The 12,943-nt window shown below is 43.5% G+C and overlaps 1 protein-coding gene across 1 annotated transcript in view; it reads left to right on the top strand.

The window, feature by feature from the left end:
• The first annotated feature begins 1,611 nt into the window (after positions 1-1,611).
• Positions 1,612-12,943, top strand: part of Tm9sf3 (transmembrane 9 superfamily member 3) — a 56,395-nt gene continuing 45,063 nt past the window's right edge. The window contains exons 1-2 of the mRNA XM_028889421.2: positions 1,612-1,855; positions 11,867-12,062. Of these exons, the coding sequence (XP_028745254.1) occupies positions 1,760-1,855; positions 11,867-12,062 (292 nt within the window). The 5' untranslated portion in view covers positions 1,612-1,759. The remainder of the gene's footprint in view (positions 1,856-11,866; positions 12,063-12,943) is intronic.

Raw genomic sequence — 12,943 nt, 5'->3', positions numbered from 1 at the left:
CCCTGTCTCAAAAAACCAAATAAATAAATAAATAAATAAATAAATAAATAACAAAAAAACAAAAACAAAAAACAAACAAAAAAACAAAACCAAAAACAAACAGACAAACCAAAAACAAAAAATCAAAAAAAAAATGTTTTCTACAGGTAAAGTAGTATGTTATTTAAAATGGAAGCAAGCTATTTCTCTTTCTAAGTACTTCTTGGTTATCATTTCATGCCAATGAGTGCACATCTGTTCTACCTTTGAAAGGCTGTTTGCTTGGTAGTACATGAGCAGTTAAACAAATAAACAAACAAATGAAAAACTAAAGAAGCCAACTGGGTCTGGTTCTGCAGCAGGTCACCCAACCGGAGCGTCAGTTACTTTTCTGTAATGTGAACACACTGAAGGTCCCTGTTGCATGGGGTCTGAGTTTCAAGTCGTGCCTGGCAGATGAAATCCTCAGTGATGATTCCATGACTTACTTATTCACCATTCAGGGTGTGTTTTGGACAAAGTGATGTAATCTGATTTCTTTGTAGGCAATTACTCTGGCACTCTGTGGGAATGAACAGGGAAGGAAGATTATTAGTGAGATCTTGTTTAGACTTCTGCACAGTATGGTGGTATGGAATATTGGCTGTTGAGATATTACATGACCAAATGCTAGGCTCTACCCAGTACTGATGGGTAAGACAATCTCCCTCCAAAGTCCCACATTTAGAGGACGGTTCTGTTCATTTGACAGGTTTTCCTGAGTCCTTGATAAGTTTTGGTTTGAGATGGGAGCCTTGCTATGTAGCCTGGCTGATCTGGGCTGGGTCTGTAGACAAGGTTGGTTCCAGTTTTTCATCAATTCTGCCTCTGTCCCTCAAGTGCTGGGATCACAGGCCTGCACCACCATGACCTGCTTGACTTTTGTTTTGTTTTGTTTTCTTTTCTTGTTTTGTCTCACACTGTAACCCAAGCAATCATTGACTATGCAACAATCCGTCCAGCTTCCTGAGTGCGGAGGTTACAAGAGTGAGATACCAAACCCAGCTCCTTACTACCGGTTTAGCTACAGAAAATAAGAACAAGTAAGTGATTGGTGCTCTGAGGCGCTTCCATTCCAGGACACATTTATGACTGAGGATGATGGGAGAAAAACAATACGCAGGCCAACAAATGAACAAGAACGTCAACTCAGCCCACATCTCTTGATTGAACATAAGTTCCATCAGCACTCGGTGATGTTAAAACACCCAACACACCCTGGACAAGTGTAATGATCATCTTCCATAAAGAAGCTTGGGAGCTCATTCTCTGGGCTAAATGGAAAGGGGGGTTCGCGTTGAGCCTCGGGGGCCCTCGGTGAGATGACCCGATCCGCCCCACTTCGCAGTCACGGCGAGCTAGGAAGCCAAGGTTCCGGCCCCGGAGGCTTCGGCTTGACAGCGCGAGGGCTCAGGCCGAGGCTGAAGCAGAGCGATCGGCGGCACACCGGTTCCGGAACCCTTCAGCCCCACGGCCTGCGCGCGCCGGCGGCGGTTGCGGCCCCGCGTCGGGAGGACTTCCGGCGTGTGCCGGGGTGGCCGGATGACGTGGCTGAGTCAGAGGAAGAGGCTCGGAGGCCGGGGGGCGGGGGCGGCGCGGAGCGGGCGGTGACGGCGGCGGAGGCAGCGGCTGGGCCCGGGCCCCGTGCGTCTGTCCGCGCCCGGTGGATGTGAATCGGCGGCGGCGGCGGCGGCGGCGGAGGAGTCGGTGGGCCGGCGCCCGGCCTGTGGGAGCGCGGAGGATGAGGCCGCTGCCGGGCGCTCCTGGCGTGGCGGCGGCCGCCGCGTTGTTGCTGCTGCTGCTGCCCCGGGCTCGGTCTGACGAGCACGAACACACGGTGAGGCGAAGCGAGCCGCGCGGTCGCCCCCGGCCCGCTCCCCCGCTTGCCGCCCCCGCCAGGCCCGGTGCGGCCTGGAGGCCCGGTGCAGCCCCGCGGCCGCCCGAGCGCTCCTTCCGGTCGGGCATGGCGGGGCCGGATCCGCGGGAGCTGGGAGGAAGCATTTGCTAGCACTCTCGGCTGCCTGGGCCTTGCTCCTCGGCTCCGCCTCTCGGGGCTGGGGCCTGGGGGTCGCCCAGTAGCGGGCTCTGGAGCCGGGAGACCGGACGCTGTGGGGCACAGCACGGCGGAAGATGGATGCACCGTGTTCGCCAGGCGCTTGCCAACCAGGAAATAGCCATCACTTCATGGCCCGCTCCGGCCTTTTCCCACCCTTCTCTCCTCTGTCGGAACCGGATTGAAACGCTGGGGTGGGGGCACAGCTTCCGTGAACCCGAGTGTGAGCGGTTTACACGTAGACACGTCTTCACCCTGCACGCACTAGGTCCCAGGCCTTTCCTGTAACTTGGTCCGCGCTCCGCGAGTCCCCAGAGGACGTCGGGTCCCGGTGGTCGGCCTCTAACTGGGGCAGCTCTGACCGAGCGAGGGGCCCGAGTCACCCAGCCCTCAGGCCACACCCCCACTCACTTTTGCTTCGGGTCTGAAGTTGACTGGCGGCTTATTTAATTGTATTTCCACATCAAAGCTTGGATTTAATGACTCTTGGAGTGACTTTCACCTAGAGCCGCAACGCTATGGTTTTCTGTTTTTTGTTTTTTTCCAGAATGATAGACGCGGGAAGCAAGGAAAGTTAGATAAATCTAGAAGGTTGCTTGGCGAATACTTGTTTTTGTTTTTATTGATAGAATTTTTGCCTGAGAAGTTGTGTAATTACTAAATTTGAAAGATAGGGAGAATGGCCGGTTGTAGCTGATCGGTGGGGAAGAGAGGGCATTCTCATTTAAGGGGCCAGACTTTAAGGTTTTGTTTGTAATTAGCAAAACTTTGTTCTATGGCCTGGATTAGCTGACACCTTATTTTAGCCAGAATCTAATTGTGTGTATATGTAAGTTTTTTTCAGAGAAACACTGAACTGGTAACATTTTGTGTGTGTGTGTAGTATAAGGAGACTATGTATAGACTAGAATGATTTGATTTCTTAAATATCCAGCAAGTATCGTTTCGTTCAGTAGTTTAAATAGTATTTGATAGTTTTTTAGTACTTCAGTTCCTATGTAAAATCCTGAACTTTTATTAGTTCCGCCCTATAGACATACAGATTTATATTCTACTTTTTAAATCTTGTATTTTATACCCCTATGAGGAGGGAGGCTGTAGTTTATAACCTAATAAATTTTAAGTGTACAAAAACTAGCATAATTCACAAATTTAATATGTAAGTGGCAGTTTCCATGATAAACATTTTAAAGTTTATTTATTTTTATTTTATGTGACAGTTTTGCCCGAATAAAGGTATGTGCATCACGTATGTGCCGAGTGTCTTAGAGGCCAGAAGAGGGTGTCAGAGCTGGAGTTACAGTGAATGCTGAGAACCAAACCTGGGAGCTCTGCAAGAGCAACAAGTGCTCTGAACTGCTAAATTCAATCAAATATTGCTAGGAATGTCATTTATTTACTTCATTCATTCATTCATCCATCCATCCATTCATTCATTCCCTGGGATTGAACCCAGGCCCTTGTGTGTTGTAGGTACATACTCCACCACTGAATGGAATGTTTCTTTTTTTGAGACGGTATATTTGTGTAGCCCTGGCTGTCCTGGAACTGGCTCTGTAGACCAGGCTGGCCTTGAATTCAAGAGATCCACCTGCCTTTCCCTCTCAGTGCTGGGATTTTAAAGATGTGCACTATCACGTCTGGCTACACCTGGAATGTTTTAATTTTTATGCATATAAAATATTTGATAAAAGGTATCCCCCCCTCACCCTTCACATCCCCCCCCCCAACTGGGCCTAAAAGACATGGATTCACAAATGCCAAAGCAAAGCTGTATCTCTGATCTGCACTTTTGTCCCAAAAGGACTTAGTGTGAAGATGATATGGCGCATGTGAGATGGTTTCCGGACAACAATTGAGAGTGAACATAAATTCATTGCACGTCTACACTGAACAGATCCTTTACTCTTTCTAAGTTTCTTGAAACATAGATCTTCACCTTGGCTGGATAATAGGGCTCTCTCTAATCAAGTGATTTTTTTATTTTTATTTTTATTCCAAGAAGGCAGAAGTAGCTAGTGAAGAGAGAATTGAAATTTTGGGAAGAGACAAATTGTCAGGGGAAGATTGCTGAGTGGGTGTTTAAAAACACTGTGGGATTGAATTATTAATTAAAGAATATCTTTCAGAAGCTAAAGCTTGCCCCTTAGATCATTTCCTTTTAAGACATCACAGATGTAATACCAATACAATTTGGAATAGTATGTGCTTGGTCCTGTTGTAAGTGCTCTCTCTACATTAACTCACAGTGAGTGTGTGTATATTGTGGTGTGCAAGGCCCCAGTTTGAAATCACAGAACCCCCAAATAAATAACCTTGGGAGGCAGATGAAGCACTCTTCTAATAGATAAGGAAAGAGGACTAGAGAGGTGGTCATGTGTAGGAGCTTGTACCCAGTAGAGATAGAGGTGGGATTTGATTCCACACATTCTACAAGTAAATAAGTCTTGAAAACAAATTGTCTGTGTTTTTGTATATGGGTATGGTGTGTGTGAGCATGTGTGTGGAGGTCAGAGGTTAGTATTAAGTGTATCCTCAGTTGCTCTCCACCTTTTTGTTTTTAAGTAGTTATCTCACTGGTCCTCAAGCTCACTCAGTAGGCTGGACTGGCTAGTCAGCAAGCCCCAGGGACCCTCCTGTCTCTCCCTCCCAAGTGCTGGTATTGCAAGTGTTACCACCTCCTCTGGTTTCTTATGTGGGTGAAGGACTTTACCAACTGAGCTATCTTCCTAGGCCATGTTAATGTCTTTAGTCGACTCAGGTGATGTACTCTACAGCTCATTTCTTTAAAACAGGACTGTAAAACACTCGATAGAACTTTCAGGTGCATGAAGAAACGTTTGGATGAGCCTGGGTCCAGGCTGTGTTGTTACTGAGGTTTGTACTAGCTTTAGAAGGAATAGGGCCAGCTCGTGGGCACAGCGGGCAGGTGGCATGAAGTCATGCAGGACTCTACTCTTTGTTTCATTGCCCACTCATCACCATCTTGAAATTACCTTTGAACAAAAGGTCCTACCTGTTTCTTTCTTAATGCTTTTTAAATACTTATATTTGTAAAAATTTGTTATTTATGCACATGTGTCTGTGTCAGAGTGTGTTCATGTGTGCATTTGCCCTTGGAGGCCATTGGAGGGTGTTGGATCCCTTGGAACTGGAGTTCCAGGTGGTGGTGAGCCAAACGGTGGTCCTCTGGAAGGTAACTAGCACTCTTAACTCCTTGGCCATCTCTCTAGCCCTTTGCTGTTGATTTTTTGGGGGACGAAGTCTCAGTGTTGGCCAAGCTGGTCAGGAATTCTTGGCTGAGTTCAAGTGATTCTCCTGCCTTCTGAATAGCTGGGGTTACTAGCATGCATCATTATTCCTGGTTATATACTTTTATTTTGGAATGGGTCCCCCAAATTAGTAGCTGGTTCTAAGAAGGAATGACTACTTACTATCCCCAAAAGTCCTCCTTTCTTCCCCCTTTTCTGTATCTACTAAACTAGGATTTAGCTTGCCATTTGATCCATATTAGTATTCTTTAGGATTTTTCTTTTTTTCTTTTTTTTAAGTTTTTACATCTACTTGTTAATTTTTTTCTGTGGTTTGGGCTGGTGAGAGTGCATGTGCCACAGTGGGCATGTGGAGGTCGGGACAGCTTGTGGGAGATGGATGGTTCTTCTACCACGTAGACTTGGAACTGACATTCAGGCTGTCAGACTTAGCAGCAAGTACCTCTACCTACCCACTGAGCTCCCTCTCCCCCCAGTATCCTTTATGGGCTGATTTATCCAAAGTTCTTCTGATATTCTTGGAAAAATAATGAGAAGAGAATGTGCTGTCAACTTGTGGAGAATGTGCTACTTTTAGTTTTTAAAAGTTGGACTATAGATTATAGGACATACTGTTTGAAATTAAAACTAAAGAATACTTCCACTCACTGAACACAGTCTCTTATTACATGATTGTAGGGTCATCAAAAGGTCTCTTTAAAGCCAGACATAGTGGTACACACCTTTAATCTTAGCACTGGGAGACAGGCAGGTAGACCTCTGTGAGTTCCAGGCCAGCCAGGACTACATAATGAGAACCCCCCCCCACCCCACCCCCTTTAAAGGTCTTTAAGTGAAGGGAGTAAGGACCACTCAGTGGGTGAAAAGCACTTGGGATTTTTATGGGTTCTGTTTCTCAACATGATCACAAAGTTGTGTCTTGTCATTTGTGTTCTTCCCCTTCCTTCACACCTGCTACATCTATACTATGGCACTGTGCTTAGTTCTGGGAGTACTTAGCTAGGGTCTATTGAGTGACTTAAGTGAGTAAGTAACCTTAGGGACAAAGATACTCAGTGCTGGAAGCATGACGCTTGCTTAAAGCATAGTGAACAAAACCAGACCATTCCTCATGTAGGGTCATAATCTTAGGCATACATCTTTAGGTTCCCTCTTGGGATCCCATTTCTTTGTAGTCCTTTGTAATTGTAGTTTCAGGACTTCTGATGTGGGGAGGACCCCACTTGTGTCTAGGATGGCTTACTTTCCCTCTACCAGAAACATTTTATATTGTACCACTGATTTGGAAAAAGGTTTTAAGAAAGACTTATTTTTATTTTCTGTGTATGCATGTTTGGCTTGTCTAAAGGTACCATGTGCCTGCAGTGCCCATGAAGACCAGAAGAGGGCCTTAGATTCACCCTAGAACAGGAGCTACATATGTTTGTGAGCTGCCATATGGGTGCTTAGAATTGAACCTGAAGCTTCTCCAAGAGCAGCAAGTGCTCCTAACTACTGAATCAGCTCTCTGGCCCTTGAAGTAGGATTTGTTTGCTTTGCAAAGCAGCCTTTGTCTTAGTCTCTGTTAGAAGTATAGGAACGTTAGAAACGGATTTGAAGGTTTATCTTGAGAATGTGGCATGTCCTGTAAGTGAGTTTGTGGATGTGCTGGTGCAGATTTGGCTTGTAGGAAATACCGTACTTGAGCCTGTTTTGGGCTGTACTTAATGATAGACTGAAACTTTAGGTACAAAGCTATTTTAAGAAAGAATGGTTATCTCGACCTATGAATCAAAACCTCACTTCCAATTTATTTCTATTAACATCCTTATGTGTGGTTTTAAATAATTGAAAGGCTTTTGAAACTAATTTCTGAAATACTTCCAGAAACAGATTTTGCTTTCTCTGGTAAAAGCACTTTGAAGTCAACGTGTTCCTTTCCTGTAAAATGAAAGGTAGCATTGGAGGCCTTGTCCTGAGCTCCTGATCCTTAGTGGGCATCATAATTTCTGATTTCCTTATTCTGGTTTTAGAAAGAGGTCAGCAATGGTTTTTTTCAGTCTTCCTCTTGAGGGAAAAATTGATGACCTCTGTCAGGGAATAAAGTTTTGGGGTCCTCACCTCAAACATAAACAGAATAAATGGGGCCCAGCACTATACTTGAGAAGAAGGCCTTGACCTTAGAGGTCAGAGTGCAAGTGGTATCTGAAGTGTTTCCTTAGGGCAGATTCGAGTCTCCCGTGAAAAGGTTGGCACTGAGGGCTGCGCACTTGGGTTGCTCTGTACGGCTATGCTTTTTTTAAAATTCATTTTTTCTTTTTGGTTAATAAAACTATCTAGAAGTCAACAAAATTATGCTAAGTTGTAAACTTGGTACTAATAATTATATAAGCTTGAACAATTTATTTATGAGACAAAGTCTTGCTGGCTGACCTAGAATTTGCTCTGGAGCCTGATGTGGCATCAGACTTCCTTTGCTTCTACCTCATTCTTCCAAAGGCTTGGATTTACTGGTGTATTCTACCATTTCTGGCTATTTAACATCGCTCTTGTTTTTGTTTTGAATCTTTAAAACAGGCATAATATGGCCTATCTTACAGAGTTTTGAGAAGAGATCATGTTGGCACAAAGACTTTAGGACTATGCCTGGCTGCTGGTATGTGGTTATAAAATGGCAGCTAGTGTGGTGCTATCACCGAAGCTGATGAGGTCATGCTGTGCTAGGGGTGGTCGGTTAAGACCATACCTGAGGAGTTGAGAAAGGAGTGGTCAGACTTCTGAAGGGCAAGTGGAATTTGACTACCTGGAGAAAAGATGGGCATGGTGGATTGCAGGGAGAGACAGAAGAGAAAAGGTGCAGTACAAGAGGAGAGGAGGACAGGGCTAAAGCCTTTCCACTGGAGTGGACAGTGCGGAAGTAGTGTTCCAGGGAGAGTCTTCTGAGGGCTGGGGAGTGACAGGTGAGGAATGCAAGAAGCTGCGTTCCCCTTTCCTCTGGCGCTTCCCCAGAGCTTCAGATGGAAGGAATTGCTGTCATGCTAGGGACCTCTGCTCTGCTTCCTCGACAGTCCTTTCCCCCAGATATGTTTTTCAGGTCACTTTAAATCCTGTTTCTAAGTGCTGTTGCCCAGTGCAGTTTTTCTAAGCTAAGTATTTTAAGTGTTTGCTAGGACTTGTTGGGATGTTTTGGGAGGGAATTAGACCCACCTTTACTGCAGCTAGTTTCTAAGAGGTAGATTAGTGAAGGAAAAGCCTTCTTCCAGACCTCAGGAGCTCAGAGAATTTGTCTGCAGCTTGAGGGGAGAAAAAGCTTTCCCATCTCCTTACACGGTTCTTTGAATCTTCCTTTGGGTTCTTTGAGCTTCAACGATATCTTTAAACATGTTTTTTCTCTTAAGATAAAACTCTGTTTTCTTTTGAGACAGGGTCTCACTATGTAGCCTAGACTGGCTTCAAACTCATAATCCTCCTGCTACAACTTCCTGAGCATACGATTAGTATGTGCCACCATGCTCAGTGAGAATGAATTCTTGACCTTGCTCGGGAGCTCTTATTTTCAGAGTGGAATAAAGTCTAGGATGAAGTAGTAAACATTTTAAGTTCATTGTATCTGAGTGCATAAAGGAGCCCTGTAAAAGCAGCGAGGCATTGTTTGTGCCCAGTGCTCTCCGGCACTCCAGTGTGCGCCCTATCACTGCTTGAACCCTGTTCCCAGAGAGTCGGAGACTGCAGAATGGGACAGGTGGTTGTTACAGTTCTTGCGGTTCACCTGCAACTTTGTGTTTCTGGCCGCTACCTTAGTCCTAGAGAACATCTTAGACCAGAGAATGTGCACATTTTTGTTGTAGTTCTTGGCTCATGTAGCACATAACTCTACCAGTCTGCCAAAGCTTCACAGATGTCCCAGATGACTAACTTTATTCCAGAATGTGGGTTTAATCTACATGGTAACCCTTGAACTGTATCAGTGTATATAAAATAAATGAATGGCTTACTTTAAAGAAATAATTATGTTCAGATTTTTTTTTTTTAATTTCTAAACAATACATATATTGTGAGGTTTATCTCAAAGGTATTTTCTTGTACAGACTTGACAGAATTCATGGCCAGGTTCTCATTAATGGGCACTTGTATATGATATTCCATTCTCAAGTGTTGCTCCCTCTCCTTTCTTTTCTTTCTGATGTGTACTGTTATAGTCAGTGCATACTTGAGACTAAGTCTCCAGTGACCTTAACATGTCACCATTTCAGTGTTCACCAGTGGTATTAAATACTTTCGTACATTGTAACATTTCGACTTAGTAAGTAGGTTTTAATTCTTGGAACTCTGATCAGAGAGAAGTGGTTGTTGTAGATCTCAGTTTGGAGAATTCTGAGGATGTGTAAGTAGAAAGAAGTACTTTGATTAGTGCTCTGTGGTTGTGCATTATGGGAGAACAATGACCTACATACAGACTTGTCGATCATGCCCCCGAATAAAAGCAATGGTTATCGATGGAGGTCCGTGGAGACATTTGCACTCAGACCCTTGATTCTTTACTTCACAAGTGGAGATTAGCTGTAGTAGTCCTCTGAACTTACTTGAAGCAGCGTATGGTTTTCTGTATTACTATTCACTCTGACTTTTCTCTTGCTAAAGTGGAATTAATTGTTCCTTTATTGTTGCTACAATAGCTCTCTGTAATCATAACCTTTCCGCCATTGTTAATCATTTACTTGTATGGTTCTGTGTGGATTGGGAACTTGAAGGAAAGAAAAGTAATCTTTATTTTTGAGACATGATCTGACTATGTAACTCTGGCTGGTCTGGAATGCACTGCATAGACTAGGCTGGCCTTGAACTCAGAACTTCCTGTCTCTGCCTCCCAAATACTGGGATTAATGTGTCACCATGCCTGGCATATGCCACTCTGCCAGGCAAGAAGGATCTTTTTATTGTTCTTATGTCTTAATATCTAACTTAGGGCTTGCTATATGCTGCTTGTGTATATGAACAGTAAGATAGTTTTTGTTTCTTTGGTGACCTGAATGATGTCTTGTATGAAAATCAGGCATTTAGTATGTTTTAGGGTGGTCGTGTTATGAGCAGAAAAGGAAGAAGCCGATTTGGGGGGTAAGAGTAGATAAGCTAGTGGTTTGAGGTTCTTTAGAAGACAAATCTTCATGTCTAGAGAATTGTAGTATCATTAGGAAAACAGAGTTGAAACTGGTAGATTAGAGTAGGGTGAATTTGATTGTAAACATGATAGATTTTGGGCGGTGGTGGCGCACGCCTTTAATCCCAGCACTTGGGAGGCAGAGCCAGGCAGATCTCTGCGTTCGAGGCCAGCTTGGTCTACAGAGCTAGTTCCAGGACAGTCAGGGATACACAGAGAAACCATGTCTCAAAAAACAAAAAACAAACAAACAAAAAAAAAAAGATAGGTTTTTGTTGAAAGTGTTTATTGATCAATTTTCTGTGGGAGAACTGGAAATAGAAATTCCTGTAGTTGCTAGTTGGATAGCTTCCTGTTAGATGATTTTTTTCCCTTTAAGAAATCAATAGGGTGGGGAACACATTCTGTTGAAAACAGGATCCTCAGTGACTAACACAATTGTTGGCACATGCTAGGCACTTTATAAATACTATTCCATTGGATCAACTGTTAATACTGTTAGTTAACTTTAAATATCTGAGCACTTACTGATCTTGTAGATGACCAGAGTTCGGTTCCTAGCACCCGTATAGGGCAGTTCACAACTCCTTGTACCTACCTACACACACACACACACACACACACACACACACACACACACACACACAAAATTTAAAAATAAATATTTTAAAAAAGAAATCTGACAGTGTCTAGTTAATATTGCTATACATTTTAAATTCATAGAGATTTTAAGAAATCTTTGGCAGATCTTACTGCTGGGCCATAAAAAGTTGAAGGTGGCTGTCCTGGGCCTATGTGCGGCGACATGTAATATTCACTGATAGAGGTATAATTATTCAAAGAAATACACATGTACCGCGAGTTTTTCTTGACAGGTGGGATTGGCTTTGAATGTTCCCATGTTGGTTTCACAGTGTTGCTTTTCTCTTTTTAGTTATTTGTCTCTGGTCTAGTAGTACTTTGACCAGTATCTGTGAGAAAGACTGAGAGAAGGAAAGTTGTATTTATTTGTACTGACGTTAGTTTGTGGGGGGAGGGAATCTAATGATTAACATGAGGGTCTAGATAAGCTGTTGATTTTGTTTCCTCCTTCCTTGTGCAGGTTTCCCTGTCAAATTTTGTTGGTTTGGGCCTTACTATTACCTACTCTTATGAGCCATTGGACTTTTTAAAAATATTGTCTTTTGTAAAACAAAGTTGGGAGAAAATGGATCCTGAGACCACAGTCAGGACAAAATTTTAAGAGTCACGAAGCTTGATTTTGAAAGTGTGGGCATTGGTACTCAGATTAAGTTTCTACTGTTTTACCTTTTTAGCATGAATGTAGACAATATATTAATTGAATTAGATATTTTAAAAGCACATGTCTTGTTTTTCTTGTTACAGTATCAAGATAAAGAAGAAGTTGTTTTATGGATGAATACTGTTGGACCCTACCACAATCGCCAAGAAACATATAAATACTTTTCACTTCCATTCTGTGTAGGGTCAAAAAAAAGTATCAGTCATTACCATGAAACTTTGGGAGAAGCACTTCAAGGAGTTGAATTAGAATTTAGTGGCCTGGATATTAAATTTAAAGGTAGGTCAACATTAATAGTCCTTGCTGACATTGGAGCCAGGTAATTTCATTGTATGGGGTTGTACATTATAGGATGTTTAGCCAAGTAAATTGTTTTTTTTTTTCGAGACAGGGTTTCTCTGTGTAGCTTTGCGCCTTTCCTGGGACTCCCTTGGTAGCCCAGGCTGGCCTCGAACTCACAGAGATCCGCCTGACTCGGCCTCCCGAGTGCTGGGATTAAAGGCGTGCGCCACCAACGCCTGGCCTAGCCAAGTAAATTGTTAACAGAATGTTTCTCTAACATAGGTCTTTCTAAAAAGTATTTTTCTGGTAAATCTTCAGTTATTAGAAGATACATATATGGCCAGGGAAGGCCTCATAAAATTCATAGTAAAGTAATTTTTGGAGGTGTGGGTCTCTAAAGGGATACGCGGTTCCTGAGAAGTTTGTGTAAAACCACAGATTTAGCTTGTACAATATACTCAGAGTGTAATTCATCCTCTTAGCATCTATAGAATATTTAAGAGTTAGGTCAGACACTGTTAAACTTAAGGGGAAGCCTATTGGAGCCATCTGTGAGACGGTGTGTTTAATCTTAGTGTGTTCTTCTGTGAAATTTGTTAGAGTATTCGTGCCCAGGCACTGGTTCCCTGCCCAGGCACTGGTTCCCTGCACAGGCACTGGTTCCCTGCACAGGCACTGGTTCCCTGCACAGGCATAGGCAGTACTATGGCTAAAGCATCTCTAGGAAGTTGGAGTTCTGCAGAATCTTTAATCAAGGGTCTTGATTTTTTTTTTTTTTTTTTTTTTTTTTTCGAGACAGGGTTTCTCTGTGTAGCTTTGCGCCTTTCCTGGAACTCACTTGGTAGCCCAGGCTGGCCTCGAACTCACAGAGATCCGCC

Source organism: Peromyscus leucopus, chromosome 1 (assembly GCF_004664715.2).
Source record: "Peromyscus leucopus breed LL Stock chromosome 1, UCI_PerLeu_2.1, whole genome shotgun sequence".
Classification (NCBI taxonomy): Eukaryota; Metazoa; Chordata; class Mammalia; order Rodentia; family Cricetidae; genus Peromyscus; species Peromyscus leucopus.
This window is presented reverse-complemented; position numbering and strand designations above follow the sequence as displayed.